General features: G+C 42.3%; 1 protein-coding gene across 1 annotated transcript in view; it reads right to left on the bottom strand.

Moving 5' to 3' along the window:
* The window catches only part of TSPAN5 (tetraspanin 5), a 227407-nt gene that overhangs the window by 20098 nt on the left and 194012 nt on the right, over window positions 1-13297 (bottom strand). The window contains exon 4 of the mRNA XM_069743609.1: window positions 11731-11901. Coding sequence (XP_069599710.1) covers window positions 11731-11901 — 171 coding nt within the window. The remainder of the gene's footprint in view (window positions 1-11730; window positions 11902-13297) is intronic.

The raw sequence follows: 13297 nt of genomic DNA on the forward strand, positions 1-13297 counted from the left end.
CTGTAATTCCCGCATTTTGTAACAATGTGGATTTCTTCATTCTTGGGAAACTGAGCGGGTGACCAGCCATACGGGCAATGCAATGGCTACCAACTGTACTCATCACCTAACAACTATTGCACATGTACAAAAGCAGAGAATAGCTAATAAGGAAGCAGAAGGGCTCATCAGCGACCTACAAGTCCATGTATTTTTTATGGGGAAGTCTTTATATACTAATCTGAGCAATTTAGTATCAACTTTGACTTTATAGTAAAATTTTTACTGCTGATATCACTAAGACTAAAGTCAAACCACCTTTTACATACAGTAGGAAGAATACGCCTGTAACACAAAAATCCTACATTGTACAATATCTGTAAACGTCTATGGGATAGGATATTAACAGTTGTAAGTAAAGGCTCTACTATCTGGCAGGCTATAGAGTGCACCCAACCAATACGGTATAGTGAACACTGACTGATGGGGTCATTATCTCCCCTCTTTTAATGTTGTCCCTTCATTGATGGTTATCTTTATAAGATCTCAGAAAAAGTACGGTATACAGTTTCATCAACTTTTGGAAAGTGTTCATCTTTTTTTAGAATGTAAGTCTGAAAACAGGATGTGATGCCAATCTTAGGCTAGACTATCAATGTCTTATTGGTGAGGGTCCAAACCCAAGGTACGGCATTTCAGCCCTCATGACGTTATATGGGGCTGAGATGTAGTACCAGACACGCCTATACAGACAAGAGAGAAGATTGGGTATTATGGTGAAGGGGCTATGCTGTTTCTATGTTTTGCTCCTAGGGTTGGACCAATAGCAATCACATGTTCATGGCCTATACTAAAAATAGTGGAACAATATTAATTTACTTGGAAAATAGATCTCTATTAAGTGTAAAAAAAATCTTGCATAAATATACAATATTAAATACTTTAGGCAACGTTCACATTAGCGTTTCCCGACGCTGCGTCGGGAAACGCTGCGGCAACGCATGCGTCATGCGCCCCTATATTTAACATGGGGGGCGCATGGACATGCGTTGTGCTGCATTGTGCGACGCATGCGGTTTTTTGGCCGCAAGCGTCGGGCGCGGAAAATGCAACAAGTTGCATTTTTCTTGCGTCCAAATTTCGGCAAAAAAGGACGCATGCGTCGCAAAACGCAGCGTTTTTGCGTGCATTTTGGTGCGTTTTTATTTGCGTTGTGCGTTGCATTGCCGACGCAGCGGCGCACAACGCAAATCTGAGCGTAGCCTTACAAAGATTTTAAGGCTGCGTTCCCACGCTGAGTAGTTGGTGAGTTTTTGATGTTGCAGATTTTCAACTTTATTGACATACTTAGGTACAGATTACATGTGTTGTTTCAGATGCGGAAATGCATTTAAAATGCATGTGCGTGTTATACCTGTGGATTTTCTGCATCTAATGCAAGTCTAAGGGGGAAATCTGAATAATATTCAGTACATCTGCAAGAGAAAGTGACATGTTGTGGATTTCAAATACACATCACAGGCCAGATTACACTGAGTAAAAAAAATAAACCCCATCCACTTGGCTAGAACTGTAAGACGCAGCGCAGAAAAAATCACCAAAAATTCACTGTAATAACCTAAAAGGGTTATCTTGGACTAGTTTTCCTTGGTTTTTCATGAGGCTAAAAAGTTCCAAGCAGGTAGTTGCTAACTTCCTGCTAGTTCTGCCCAGCGGTGGCTGAGAACGACCACAGACCAATTCTGCCGCTTTACATTAACAGAGCTGCTCTTCATCTTCCGGGCTGCTCTATCGACATGGTGTGACTGGTGACATCATGCTGATTGACAGTTATGAAGCAGGGAGCCACCTGTCAGTCAGCTTGGCATCGCCAGTCACTCCCATCAACAGAACAGAGTGGAAGAGAAGCAGCTTCTCTGTCACCAGAAACTGCAGAATCGCTGGCAGGAGCAACCATGACTGAGCCAGCAGAGATTGGTGCCTGGCAAAACAGGTAGGGTAGCAATTACCTTCCAGTACGTACTATGCTAAAAAATATATAAAATAGCACCTTTAACCTCAAGGAATTTCATGTTAATAGTGGATATTTCCATACCAGTGAAGATATCAGAAAAATATGGTATTTAGATACAAAGCAAAGTGCACAACCAGACGTAGGATGTAGAAGTCAGCTGATGAGATCAGGAGACGTAATTATGTCCTCAGAAGTAAATCAGGAAGGATGTGCAGCGCACTAATTCACTTGGACCTTTCCTGACAGAACTTTAGCTCAGAGATGTCATGTGCAGTAATAATAGTCAGTGATTTACCAGGACAATGCGTGAATTAAATAATGTGGATTTCAGCTAAATATTCTGTAACTTAGACCCATCGCCAGGATGCACTTAAGCAATATATCTATATGACATTGAAATAAAGTTTATGCCTGGAAAGTTTGAGGAACAGATGGAAATCCAGTTTCCTGACAGATAATGCTCACTGCTTAAGACAATTATGTTACAAGATGATTGATGATTGGAAGTAGCTATCTGCAGCCCCAAATGACTCCTGGCTCTAATTCTCATTCTTAGATAAAACTCTTCTCTTCATCTGTTTCCCTTCTCTGTAGATAGCTGTTGTTACCACAAGATAGGCTCCGCAATTTGGAGGCACCAGTCTTCTCTGGAAGAAATCCAGCAATCAAGAGGAACTCTCCTCTTAACTTTAATCAAAACCAGTGGAGATGCTACACCATTCAGGACACCTCAGGAATAGAAAAAACTGTAGACTAAACCTACACTTTTTCTTAAATAGGCCTCCTTATGAGATAACCCATCCAGGACATGCCCAATTTGGGTCTTCAGAATTGGAAGATTTTTTCAATTTTAATATATATTTTTCATTCAACTCTGACACAGTTATATAAATGTAAGTGTTAATCACAGTTAACTGTATTGTTGGAGATTTGAGATATAATATATGATCTGGCCAGTAGAGGGCAGCGGTGAGAGGCTGGAGTTGGAGCGCAGGGGTTTTGGGCAGTTGGTGGGCAGTCGAAGGAGAGTCCAGGTGGAAGTGAAGCTGCAGATCCATGGAGAAAGTCTGGATATGGTAATGCGATTCTGGGACGCATTGTTTAGGTACCTTCACACTAAACGATATCGCTAGCGATCCGTGACGTTGCAGCGTCCTGGCTAGCGATATCGTTCAGTTTGACACGCAGCAGCGATCAGAATCCTGCTGTGATGTCATTGGTCGGGGCTAGAAGGCCAGAACTTTATTTGGTCGCTGGCTCTCCCGCTGACATCGCTGAATCGGCGTGTGTGACGCCGATTCAGCGATGTCTTCGCTGGTAACCAGGGTAAACATCGGGTTACTAAGCGCAGGGCCGCGCTCAGTAACCCGATGCTTACCCTGGTTACCATCCTAAAAGTAAAAAAAAAAATGCTTCATACTTACCTTCCGCTGTCTGTCCCCGGCGCTGTGCTTTCCTGCACTCACTGTGAGCACAGCGGCCGGAAAGCAGAGCGGTGACGTCACCGCTCTGCTTTCTGGCTGCTATGCTCACAGCCAGTACAGAGAATCACAGCGCCGGGGACAGACAGCGGAAGGTAAGTATGAAGCGTTTGTTTTTTTTACTTTTAGGATGGTAACTGTTATGATCTGGTGGTTTAGGAACAACATGAGACAAGCTCTGAAGGAGGTGGTATCTGTACTGACCGCAGACCCTGAACCTAGCAGCGCAACTAAAAATAGCCGTGGGGGGTACCTGACGCTCCCTAGACCCCTCGGCACAGCCTAAGATCTAACTTCCCCTAAAGATGGAAACAGGAAACCTATCTTGCCTCAGAGAAAATCCCTAAAGGAAAGATAGCCCCCCACAAATATTGACGGTGAGAGGAGGGGAAAATAACATACGCAGAGATGAAATCAGATTTTAGCATAGGAGGCCAGTCTAGCTTGATAGATAGGACAGGAAAGGATACTGTGCGGTCAGTATAAAAACTACAAAACAATCCACACAGAGTTTACAAAATCTCCACACCTGACTAAAGGTGTGGAGGGTAAATCTGCTTCCCAGAGCTTCCAGCTAACAGAAAAAATCCATAATGACAAGCTGGACAAAAATAGAATGCACAGAACAATAAGTCCACAACATGTGGACTGAAATGAGCAAAGCCAGAACTTATCTTTGCAGAACTGGTCAGGAAACCAGGAGAATCCAAGCAGAGATGTGAATCCAGCCAGAGAACATTGACAAGTGGCATAGGCTGAAGACTAGAGCCAGGTTAAATAGCAGAGCCAGGAGAGACAATTAGTGAAAGCAGCTGCTAAAGCTAAACCCAAGGAGCGGCAGTTCCACTCAAAACCACCAGAGGGAACCCAAGGGCAGAATTCACAAAAGTGCCATTTACAACCACCGGAGGGAGCCCAAGAACGGAATTCACAACAGGTAACCAGGGTAAACATCGGGTTACGAAGCGCGGCCCTGCGCTTAGTAACCCGATGTTTACCCTGGTTACCGGCATCGTTGGTCGCTGGAGAGCGGTCTGTGTGACAGCTCTCCAGCGACCAAACAGCGACTCTGCAGCGATCCGGATCGTTGTCTGGATCGCTGCAGCGTCGTTTATTGTGAAGGTACCTTTTGGCTTAACATGAGCCGACACTGTGAGGACAACCAAGTAAACAGCATCTTGGGCTAGGCCACTTGAGGTCTTTTCTGAAAAGACTTAGACTACGTTGGAGACATAAGCATTCCCTAAGAGCTTCAAGACAGCGTTTCTGATTATTCGTGACTAGCACAGCAAGGACCCTACTACTTCGGTTTCAGGATGTACCAGTAATATCTTACATCTGAATATATTTGCGCGTGTATAAATAACCTATTAAAGTTCCAGTTAGTTAAACCTGTCACCAGAGTTGACCGATATGGGAGACCTTTGAGGCCTAAGTCGAGTTGAGGGCAGATGTACAGCATTATATACAGCTGCATATCAGACCTGAAAGGTGGTGTGCCTATCTCATATCGGTCAAAACTGGTGACAGCTTCCATTTAAGTGTATCTGCGTACACTGTTAGTTGGTGTTATTGAGAGTAACTGCTATCACTGTGTTTGTTACTTATACACTGTTTACCTACCACTCTTTCTTTGTTTTATATATGGCTTAGTAAATATTCATATTATATTATCTTATCTTTGTGCGTGTATGCTGATTGTTGCTTTACCCCTTATCCTGTGGCCGTCCCTCATCCATGTTTGATTTGGTGCTGCAAGTAGGATACAGCATCAAAGTGCAGAACGCGACCAGGGATGGCAGTGTGGTACAGGCCACAGCTTCCGCGAGAGCACTTGTCCAAGTCGCTCTCTCGCCGACTCTAAACGATAAGAGCCTGAGCTTGTCAGTAGGTTCCATACTGAGACCACTTGCAAAATTTGACGGTAATAATGTGCCAATTGAAGATTGGGCCGATCGTATATGAAATACAAACAGACTGTACAACCTATCTGTGGAGTTTCACTCTAACATCACGCTAGAAGAAGAAGCAAGAGACATGGTGATGCGGTGTCCCGCATCAACACGAAAAACTGTAGAGGACATTGTGGCCCGATTAGATTTTTATGGTGAGAGAGGCTCAGCCGCTATTTTCAAGACGAGCTTTTTTAATCAGTGTCTGCAAATAGACAAAAGCATCTTCCAGTATATAAATGCTTTACAGAGAATCTTACAGACTTGCCAAAAAAATGCAAGGCTGGGGCCTCTATTTTCACCAATACTGACACCATCCTGAAAGAACAGAACCTAACCTGAAACTGACCCGGCAAGTGGATCAGCTAAGAAGGTCTCACGTCCCGTTAAGAGGGGTCGGGGAAGCCGGTCCATCGCCCAGACACATGGGGTGGTAAGAACTAAGACATCCAACAAATGTCCCTTTGTTTAGGTGACCAGAAGAGACCCTGACACACCCCAAGGACAATTTCATCCAAACCAGGACCAAACGCGAGAACACACGAACACTCTCTACCCAGGGCCCGATATGGTCTAGGTGCCAAGAAAAAGGGCATGTCTCATGGAACTGCCCCATCTCAGACAATTGATGGTAGAGTGCAAACCAGAACATTAAAATGAGGATCACATCTACTCCTCTCCCCTGAGACAACCTTGGCCTGAGTCCAACAGCAGGAACAACAGACCCCTAGTGGAAGATTACGATGATGATGAATGGTGGACTGTACCAGTCACACGAACCTTAACAGACATTACATCTCAGGCAACCAAACAAGAGCTGCAGCTACTGAGGGAAAGAAAAGCTTAGGGCCCCATTGAGTCCTTAATGGCTTGCGTAGGTCAGAGCATCCCACAGTGGACAGTGGGCATCGCTCCACAATGGTATCTCCAAAACAGTGTTGAGTGGGGCCAGATCTCGGCTGGTGCTGTTTTTGCCGAGACGTCAAAAGTGGGGTGGATTGTAATGGTTAATCACAGTTTACTGTATTGTTGGAGTTTTGTGATGTAATATATGATCTGGCCAATAAAGGGCAGAGGAGAGAGGCTGGATTTGGAGCGCGGGGGCGGGTTGGAACTTGATGAAAGGTTGGGAGGAGTTAAAGCAAGGTTGGGAGGAGTTGAAGGAAAGTCCATGTGGAAATGAAGCTGCGGATCCTTGGGGAAAGTCTGGGTAAGGTGGTGCAACTCTGGATCTGTTGTTGGTGACTTTGGTATGCATTGTTCAGCTTGACATGAGCCGACTCGGTGAGGACAACAAAGTACAAAGCAGCTTAGGCTAGGCCAAATGAGACCTTATTTCTAAGGACTTAGGGAAGCCCCATTGCGTTAGAGAGATTGGCATTCCGTGTTTCCGATATTCGGGACTTAGCCCAGCAAGGACCCTTCTACTTCAGTTTCAGGATGTACTGGTACCAACTTACACCTGAATATATATGCATATATAAATAGCCTACTAGAGGTCCAGTTAGTTAGGAGAAAAGGCCTCTTCTATAAGAGACACTTCCAAAACTGCTCCGAATAGGCGATTACTAAAGTACTGGCACAATGCTGTCGTTTTATTGATTTATGCATAGAAAGGGTTAACCGCATTGTATTTTGCTTGAATATAACTGTTAATTCTGTTTAAAGCGAATCTGTCACCAGGTTTGACCGATATGAGATACGGCCACCACCTTTCAAGCCTGATTTACAGCTTTCTTTAAGGCCGGTTTCACACATCCTGATATTTCCAGTACCGGAAAAACGGTACTAGAGATGTCAGTGTCTATGTGTTCTTGTCAGTAATACTTGCGGCACACGTGTGACATGCATGTGCCACATCAATACCATACAGACGGGTGCCAGGGAAGAAGCGTTACAGTAAGCGCTGTTACCTGTCGCCGGGTGTTGAACACAGCTCTCATCATTCTCCCCTGCTCTGCCAGCGATCAGCGCAAGCAGGGAAGAATGATGAGATTTATATGCAACTGATAACAGAGACAGTCGGCGGCGGCTGATGGGACTATTACTCCCATCAGCCTACACCTGCTGCCGCTAAAAACAGTGACAGCAGTAGAGGCTGATGGGAGTATTCATCACCCGCCGCCTGCGCTATAAATAAATAAATAAATGAAAAAATACCCTCTATTTTATATAACCAGCTAGGCAAAACTCTCAGCTAAGGGCTGCAACCCTCAGCTGTCAGCTTCAGCAAGGCTGGTTATCAAGAATAGAGAGGTCCCCACACTGATTTTTAATTATTTAAATAAATAATAAAAAAAACTGCATGGGATCCCCCCATTTTTGACAGCCAGCCTTGCTAAAGCTCACAGCTGGGGGATGGTATTCTTAGGCTTGAAATGGGCCATTGATATAGCCCCCCCCCAGGCTAAAAATAACAGCCCGCAGTTGCCCAGAAAAGGCACATCTATTAGATGCACCAATTCTGGCGCATTTCCCGGCTCTTCCCACTTGCCCTGTAATGGTGGCAAGTGATGTTTACATTTGTGGGGTTGATGTCACCTTTGTATTGTCAGGTGACATCAAGTCCACGGCTTAGTAATGGAGAGGTAATGGAGAGGAATCTATAAGACACCTTTCCATTACTAATCCTATAATTGTATTGTAAATAAACACACAGCCAGAAAATAGTATTTTATAAAGGGGAACTCACACTGGGTTTTTCATTCATTCATTTATTTATTTACAGAACAGGCAGCGGCTGATGAATAACTCCATCAGATGCTCCTGCTGTCACTGTTATTAGCAGCAGAAGGTGCAGGCTGATGGTAGTAATAGTCCCAGTAGCCGCCGCCAGCTGTCATGGTTCTCACTTGAATATAACTCTCATCATTCTCCCCTGCTCACGCTGATCACCCGCAGAACAGTGGAGAATGATGAGAGCTGTCTTCAGCACCTGGCGCCGGGGAACAGCGTTTACTGTAACGCTTCTTCACAGGCGCCGATGCATGTCACACAGATGATATCCATGTGTGTCCTCCGTGTGCACATGTGTAGGAGGTTTTGTGGTCCGTGCTGAAGGTAAAAAATGGAGATGTGTACGTGTGGGTCACATGGACACAAGGTCCGTGGAAACACAGACATGTGCACAGACCCATTGACTTGACTGGGTCTACGTGTGTCAGTGTCTCCGGTATGTATGAACACTGTCACCACACGTACCGGAGACATTGACGTGTGAACGAGGCCTAATGCTGTATATATGCCCCCAACTTGACCTGCAATTCTGTTAATTATTTAAGTGTACCTGTGTATTCTCCTAGTCGATGTTATTGAGGACACCTGCGGTCATTGTATTTGTTACTTATACACAGTTTACCTATAATCCTTTCCTTTGTTTTATAAACTGGTTAGTAAATATTCATATTATATTATTTAATCTTTGTGCGTGTCTGCTTATTGTTGCTGTACGCCTTGTCCTACGGCCGTCCCTTGTCCCTGTTTCATAATCTCACCATTTTACAAGATAAAAGTTGTAATTTAGGGAAGATACCTAATTTTGTATAGATAAATATTGGAATAAAATTGTTGCTATGGGAATGCCAAATACGTCTATATATTTGATGTATTCAAATATTTAATAAAGTGTATGAATTGAAAAAATGGCCCGTGTTTATACTTTACTTTTTTGAATGCATATTTTATGTTGTTCCTCTTTTGAAGGGATTGTTTTTAATTGCATATTACCCCTGGTATTTGTTATGGCATCCAAGAGTAAGATAATCCTAGGTTCTTTGTTCTTTCAATGGGAGTTCCTGTGACCAGGGGAAATGGCAGAGATGACCCAGTCAGGAAGCTGATATGTGCTGGAGACACTTCTTGGAGTTCCCAGTCCTGACTTACACAGGGCACCGCTGCGTTCTCTCGATCCTTCTTTTGACACGACATTGGGTGGAGGAGCCCTCTAAGGCAGCCCTTTTTGTAGTATGAAACTTATAGATTAAAATTTGGGATCTGATGTGTGGAGGACGGAGACCCTAAGGGCTCGCTCACACTACAGTAAATGCTCTCTTGAGAGAATCAGGCCAATTATGTTAATGACATTCGGCTCAAACTCCGTCGGAGTGTCATCTGAGTGTGATCTGATTCTCTCGCATGAGAAAATCGTCTCACAGGTGCGGAGAAGATGGGAAACTTAATTTCTCCATCTTCTCCATTGTCTTTGTGCCGCAGTCTGATGTTTTACTCGCACCCATAGACTTGGTATGGGTGCACATGGTCCGAATATCGGAGTCACACTCATCATGCTGTGATTGTTTGCTTATGACGAATCGGCAAGAAAAAACAATCACTGATCTACACTGTCCCATAGTATAACATCCAAGTGCTATCCTATAAAACCTCAGACAGCACTCAGCCGTGTTATACACTCGCATGAGCTCTACTAGTGAGCCACAGGCTGCACTGTTGTGAATGGAAATTCTCTTTGCCTAAAATCTTCAATAACTTTTTTCTTTACAAGCATAATGTACTTCATTGAAAAAAGTGAAGTCTAAACCGTGCTGCACCAACATTTGAATCAGCGCCACCCCGTGACTGTAACCCGAATGTTGCCAAGAGGAATAAAGTTCATTTCCTCACATTAGCGGGGCTGTAAGTGCCGGCCCCTTGCAGGTTCAGAACCCTATTAACATGCAGATTAACCCCATATCTGCAGGGTAATAGCATTTTTTCACATGACGGACTCCCTTTAACTTTAAGTTGACTCGCTGCCTAAAATGCTGGGCCTACTGGACAGATCAATGCCCTAGTATTGGTTACTGGTATGCTGTATAAATATCTATACAATGCTGCGATGTTAACCATTTAGAGTTTGTGCAAACGTCTTTTTTCAGAGGGATACCGCTTGAAATGTGCAGGAAAAAGTGCTGAACAAAAATGCTAAAAAGATGAACAGCACTGTCAAAACGACTTGTGGTGCATATGTTCAGTCTATCTGAGCTTCTTTTAACCACTTCAGGCTTTGAAAGTCGTGAAGCAACTAAAAGAAATGGCCCAGCCATTCTTCAGACGCTTCCACACCGAAGACGCTCACTAGTTTACGTATGTGCACAGTCTTTTTGCTATGTTTTTTAGAGGAAACTAAGCAAAAGCTCCAAGTTTTTGAGGAGTTTTGCAATTTATTTAGAAGTTGGATAGTTTCCTTTCAGTTTCTAGTTACTTTCTGCTACAAAAACTCTGTGAAATACTCTATATGACAATAGCCACAGAGCGGAGTCACCCACTTTTGAAGAGTTTCCGCTCAGATTTTCCTTAGTTTCTGGTACAAAAGCTCCTTTAAAAATCTGTTCATTTTTAGAGCGGGTTTTGGGGCAAAATCTGTGAGTTTTTAGATCAGATTGTGGAGCAGAAACTGAGAAAAAACTCTTCAAATCCGTCTAAAAAAAAAAAATTGAAGTTTGTGCTCAGTTTCCAATACAACCCCCCCCCCCCCACAAAGGACTCTGTGGGCACATAGCCATACATTAAAAAAGCCAACAGCAAAGTCTCCGAAAAACGACAAAAGAGGCAAAAAGTGAAAGTTTCAGGAATAACACTGCCGCTCATTCCTGAAGCGTCTTCTGCTTCAAAAACTCAGCTGCTACATTGGCGTCTAAAATACGAGGTGTGCACATACCCTTAGGATGCTGGCTAGACCCTGCCACATGCAAACTAGTAAATCAGTTTTGTTGTGTATGAAGTGTTTCAAGTTTCAAGCTGTTTTTCTTTTGTTCATTCTTTTGCACAGTAGCCTTGTCCAGTGTTCTGTATGTGCTCCTTTCACAAATCTGTCACTTAGGATTTACTTAGGAGTTACCGGAATGCAACTTTCTTTCCTTGTTCTCTTTTCTGGCTCCAAAAAGCTTGTATTGCTGTAAAGTGCACTTTTGTGTGCACCCCGCTGTGCGATACAACACTTCCCAGCTGCACATTGGACAAGCTCAGAGCTCTGCTTTTATGTAATTCCCATGTGCACAGTGTAGAAAGAGAAAAGTCATGTTCAATCTTTCGAAGTTTTTTTTACTGTCTTCCCACTTATCCATTTTTCTCTATCTCATAATAATTCATTGGAAAATATATAATAAAAACTTCATAATAGAAATTAATTACGGTAAATAGGAAAATGAGAGGTGAAAGAAACCTTTTTTAGAAAATATCTGGCCTTCTGCATTTTATATGGACACAATAAGTCACACTTTTTAGAACAATTTGTCTACAGTATTATCCTGGGCACCATATACATTTCTTATAACCTATCATTACCACACGTCGGAATATTACATACGTATTCTTGGGTGAAGTCAATGAGGTTTTGCAGGTCAATGTCGTCTCTGTAGGCTTTGATATTGCTGTTGATAAATATATATAGCTGGTCCTTAATCCAGTCTTTAAAGACAAATGCCAGGACTCCAGCTGTGAGCTCCAAGAAAAAAATAATTCCCAAGAAAACAGAGAACTGTAAAGAAAGTAGAAATGGCTTTGGTTATCTTTATGGAATACATGTATACATATATATATATATTGCACTGCACGCAGAATCACACTGGCTTGATGCTGTCATTGCAAGTCACAAAAACTATGAGGTTTTTAAGCAAAAAAATTGTTTGGGGAAAAGCTCTTTTTTTGGAGGAATTTTTGGAACAGTTTTTCTTTTCCCAAATTGATTTCTGAGGCAGTTCTGAAAAGTTTTTAAGGTATGTTCCTAAATTGTTTTTTTTTTCTTCAGGCGATTTTGGAGCAGGCCCACTCTGATAGCCGCTGGAAATAGCGCTAACAAAAATGTTCAAAAGAATAGAAATATTTAATTCTATGTGGAATAAAAAAGACTTGTGCATGTATTCAGGCTTTTAAGTGTCATAAGTGCTTCAGGTTTCCACAGACGCAGTTAAAAGCCGTAGGAAATCAATAGACGCAATGTTGCAATGCAATCCTGCCATTTTAGTGCCACTGGACACTCATCGCTGTGTAGCCCCAGTCAAACTCTGATATTATTGTTGCAAAATATCATAAAGAGTTCTAAACCTTAGTGTCAAATTCTACTTTATACCATTTAAATAATATACTGTATGTATCGGGAATTTTTTTTTTTTTAAAGTACATTTTGTTGATAAGTAATTGTAGCCCAATCCTCCTTAGGACTTGATCACTCCCTGCATTTTTGCCATGTTTTTTTCTGCACATTTTTTGCTGTAGAAAAAACTCAGCATTTTACAATACCAGGAGAGTGAACAAGATGTCTGAAATCTCATGCACATGTTGCTTATTTTTTGTCAGCACAGATTTGAACCTTTAAAAGCATTTTTTTTCGTCAAATGTGCAGCATTAAAATTCTCTGAACTTTTTTCACTAATTCAAAGGAATGAGGGGAAAAACACAAGTAAAAAAGCATCAAAAAGCCTGCAAAATTGGAGCATATTTCCTGCCAACCCTCTGGTTTTTGCAGCAGAAAAATCTGCTGCAATTACACATTAGACATAAAAAGTACATCAAAATATTACATATAAAATATAGATACACATATATTAGACCTCAATCCATAAGCTGTTTGTCACCATTGTTTCATGTGGTTTTGTGAACAGAAGGTCCTTGTATCTCAGCATGTTTTTACAGTCCTTCCCATGCCAAAGTAGTGCTTAAAGAAGTTTTCCGAAACTAATATTCATTTTATTCCTAAATGTTAATTTATTTATTGTAATAATCTCTTTTATAATATACAGTAGAGACCAAAAGTTTGGACACACCTCATTTAAAGATTTTTCTGCATTTTCATGACTATGAAAATTGTACATTCCCACTAAAGGCATCAAAACTATGAATTAACACATGTGGAATTATATACTTAACAAAAAAGT

This window comes from Ranitomeya imitator, chromosome 1 (assembly GCF_032444005.1).
Source record: "Ranitomeya imitator isolate aRanImi1 chromosome 1, aRanImi1.pri, whole genome shotgun sequence".
In the NCBI taxonomy this organism is placed as follows: domain Eukaryota; kingdom Metazoa; phylum Chordata; class Amphibia; order Anura; family Dendrobatidae; genus Ranitomeya; species Ranitomeya imitator.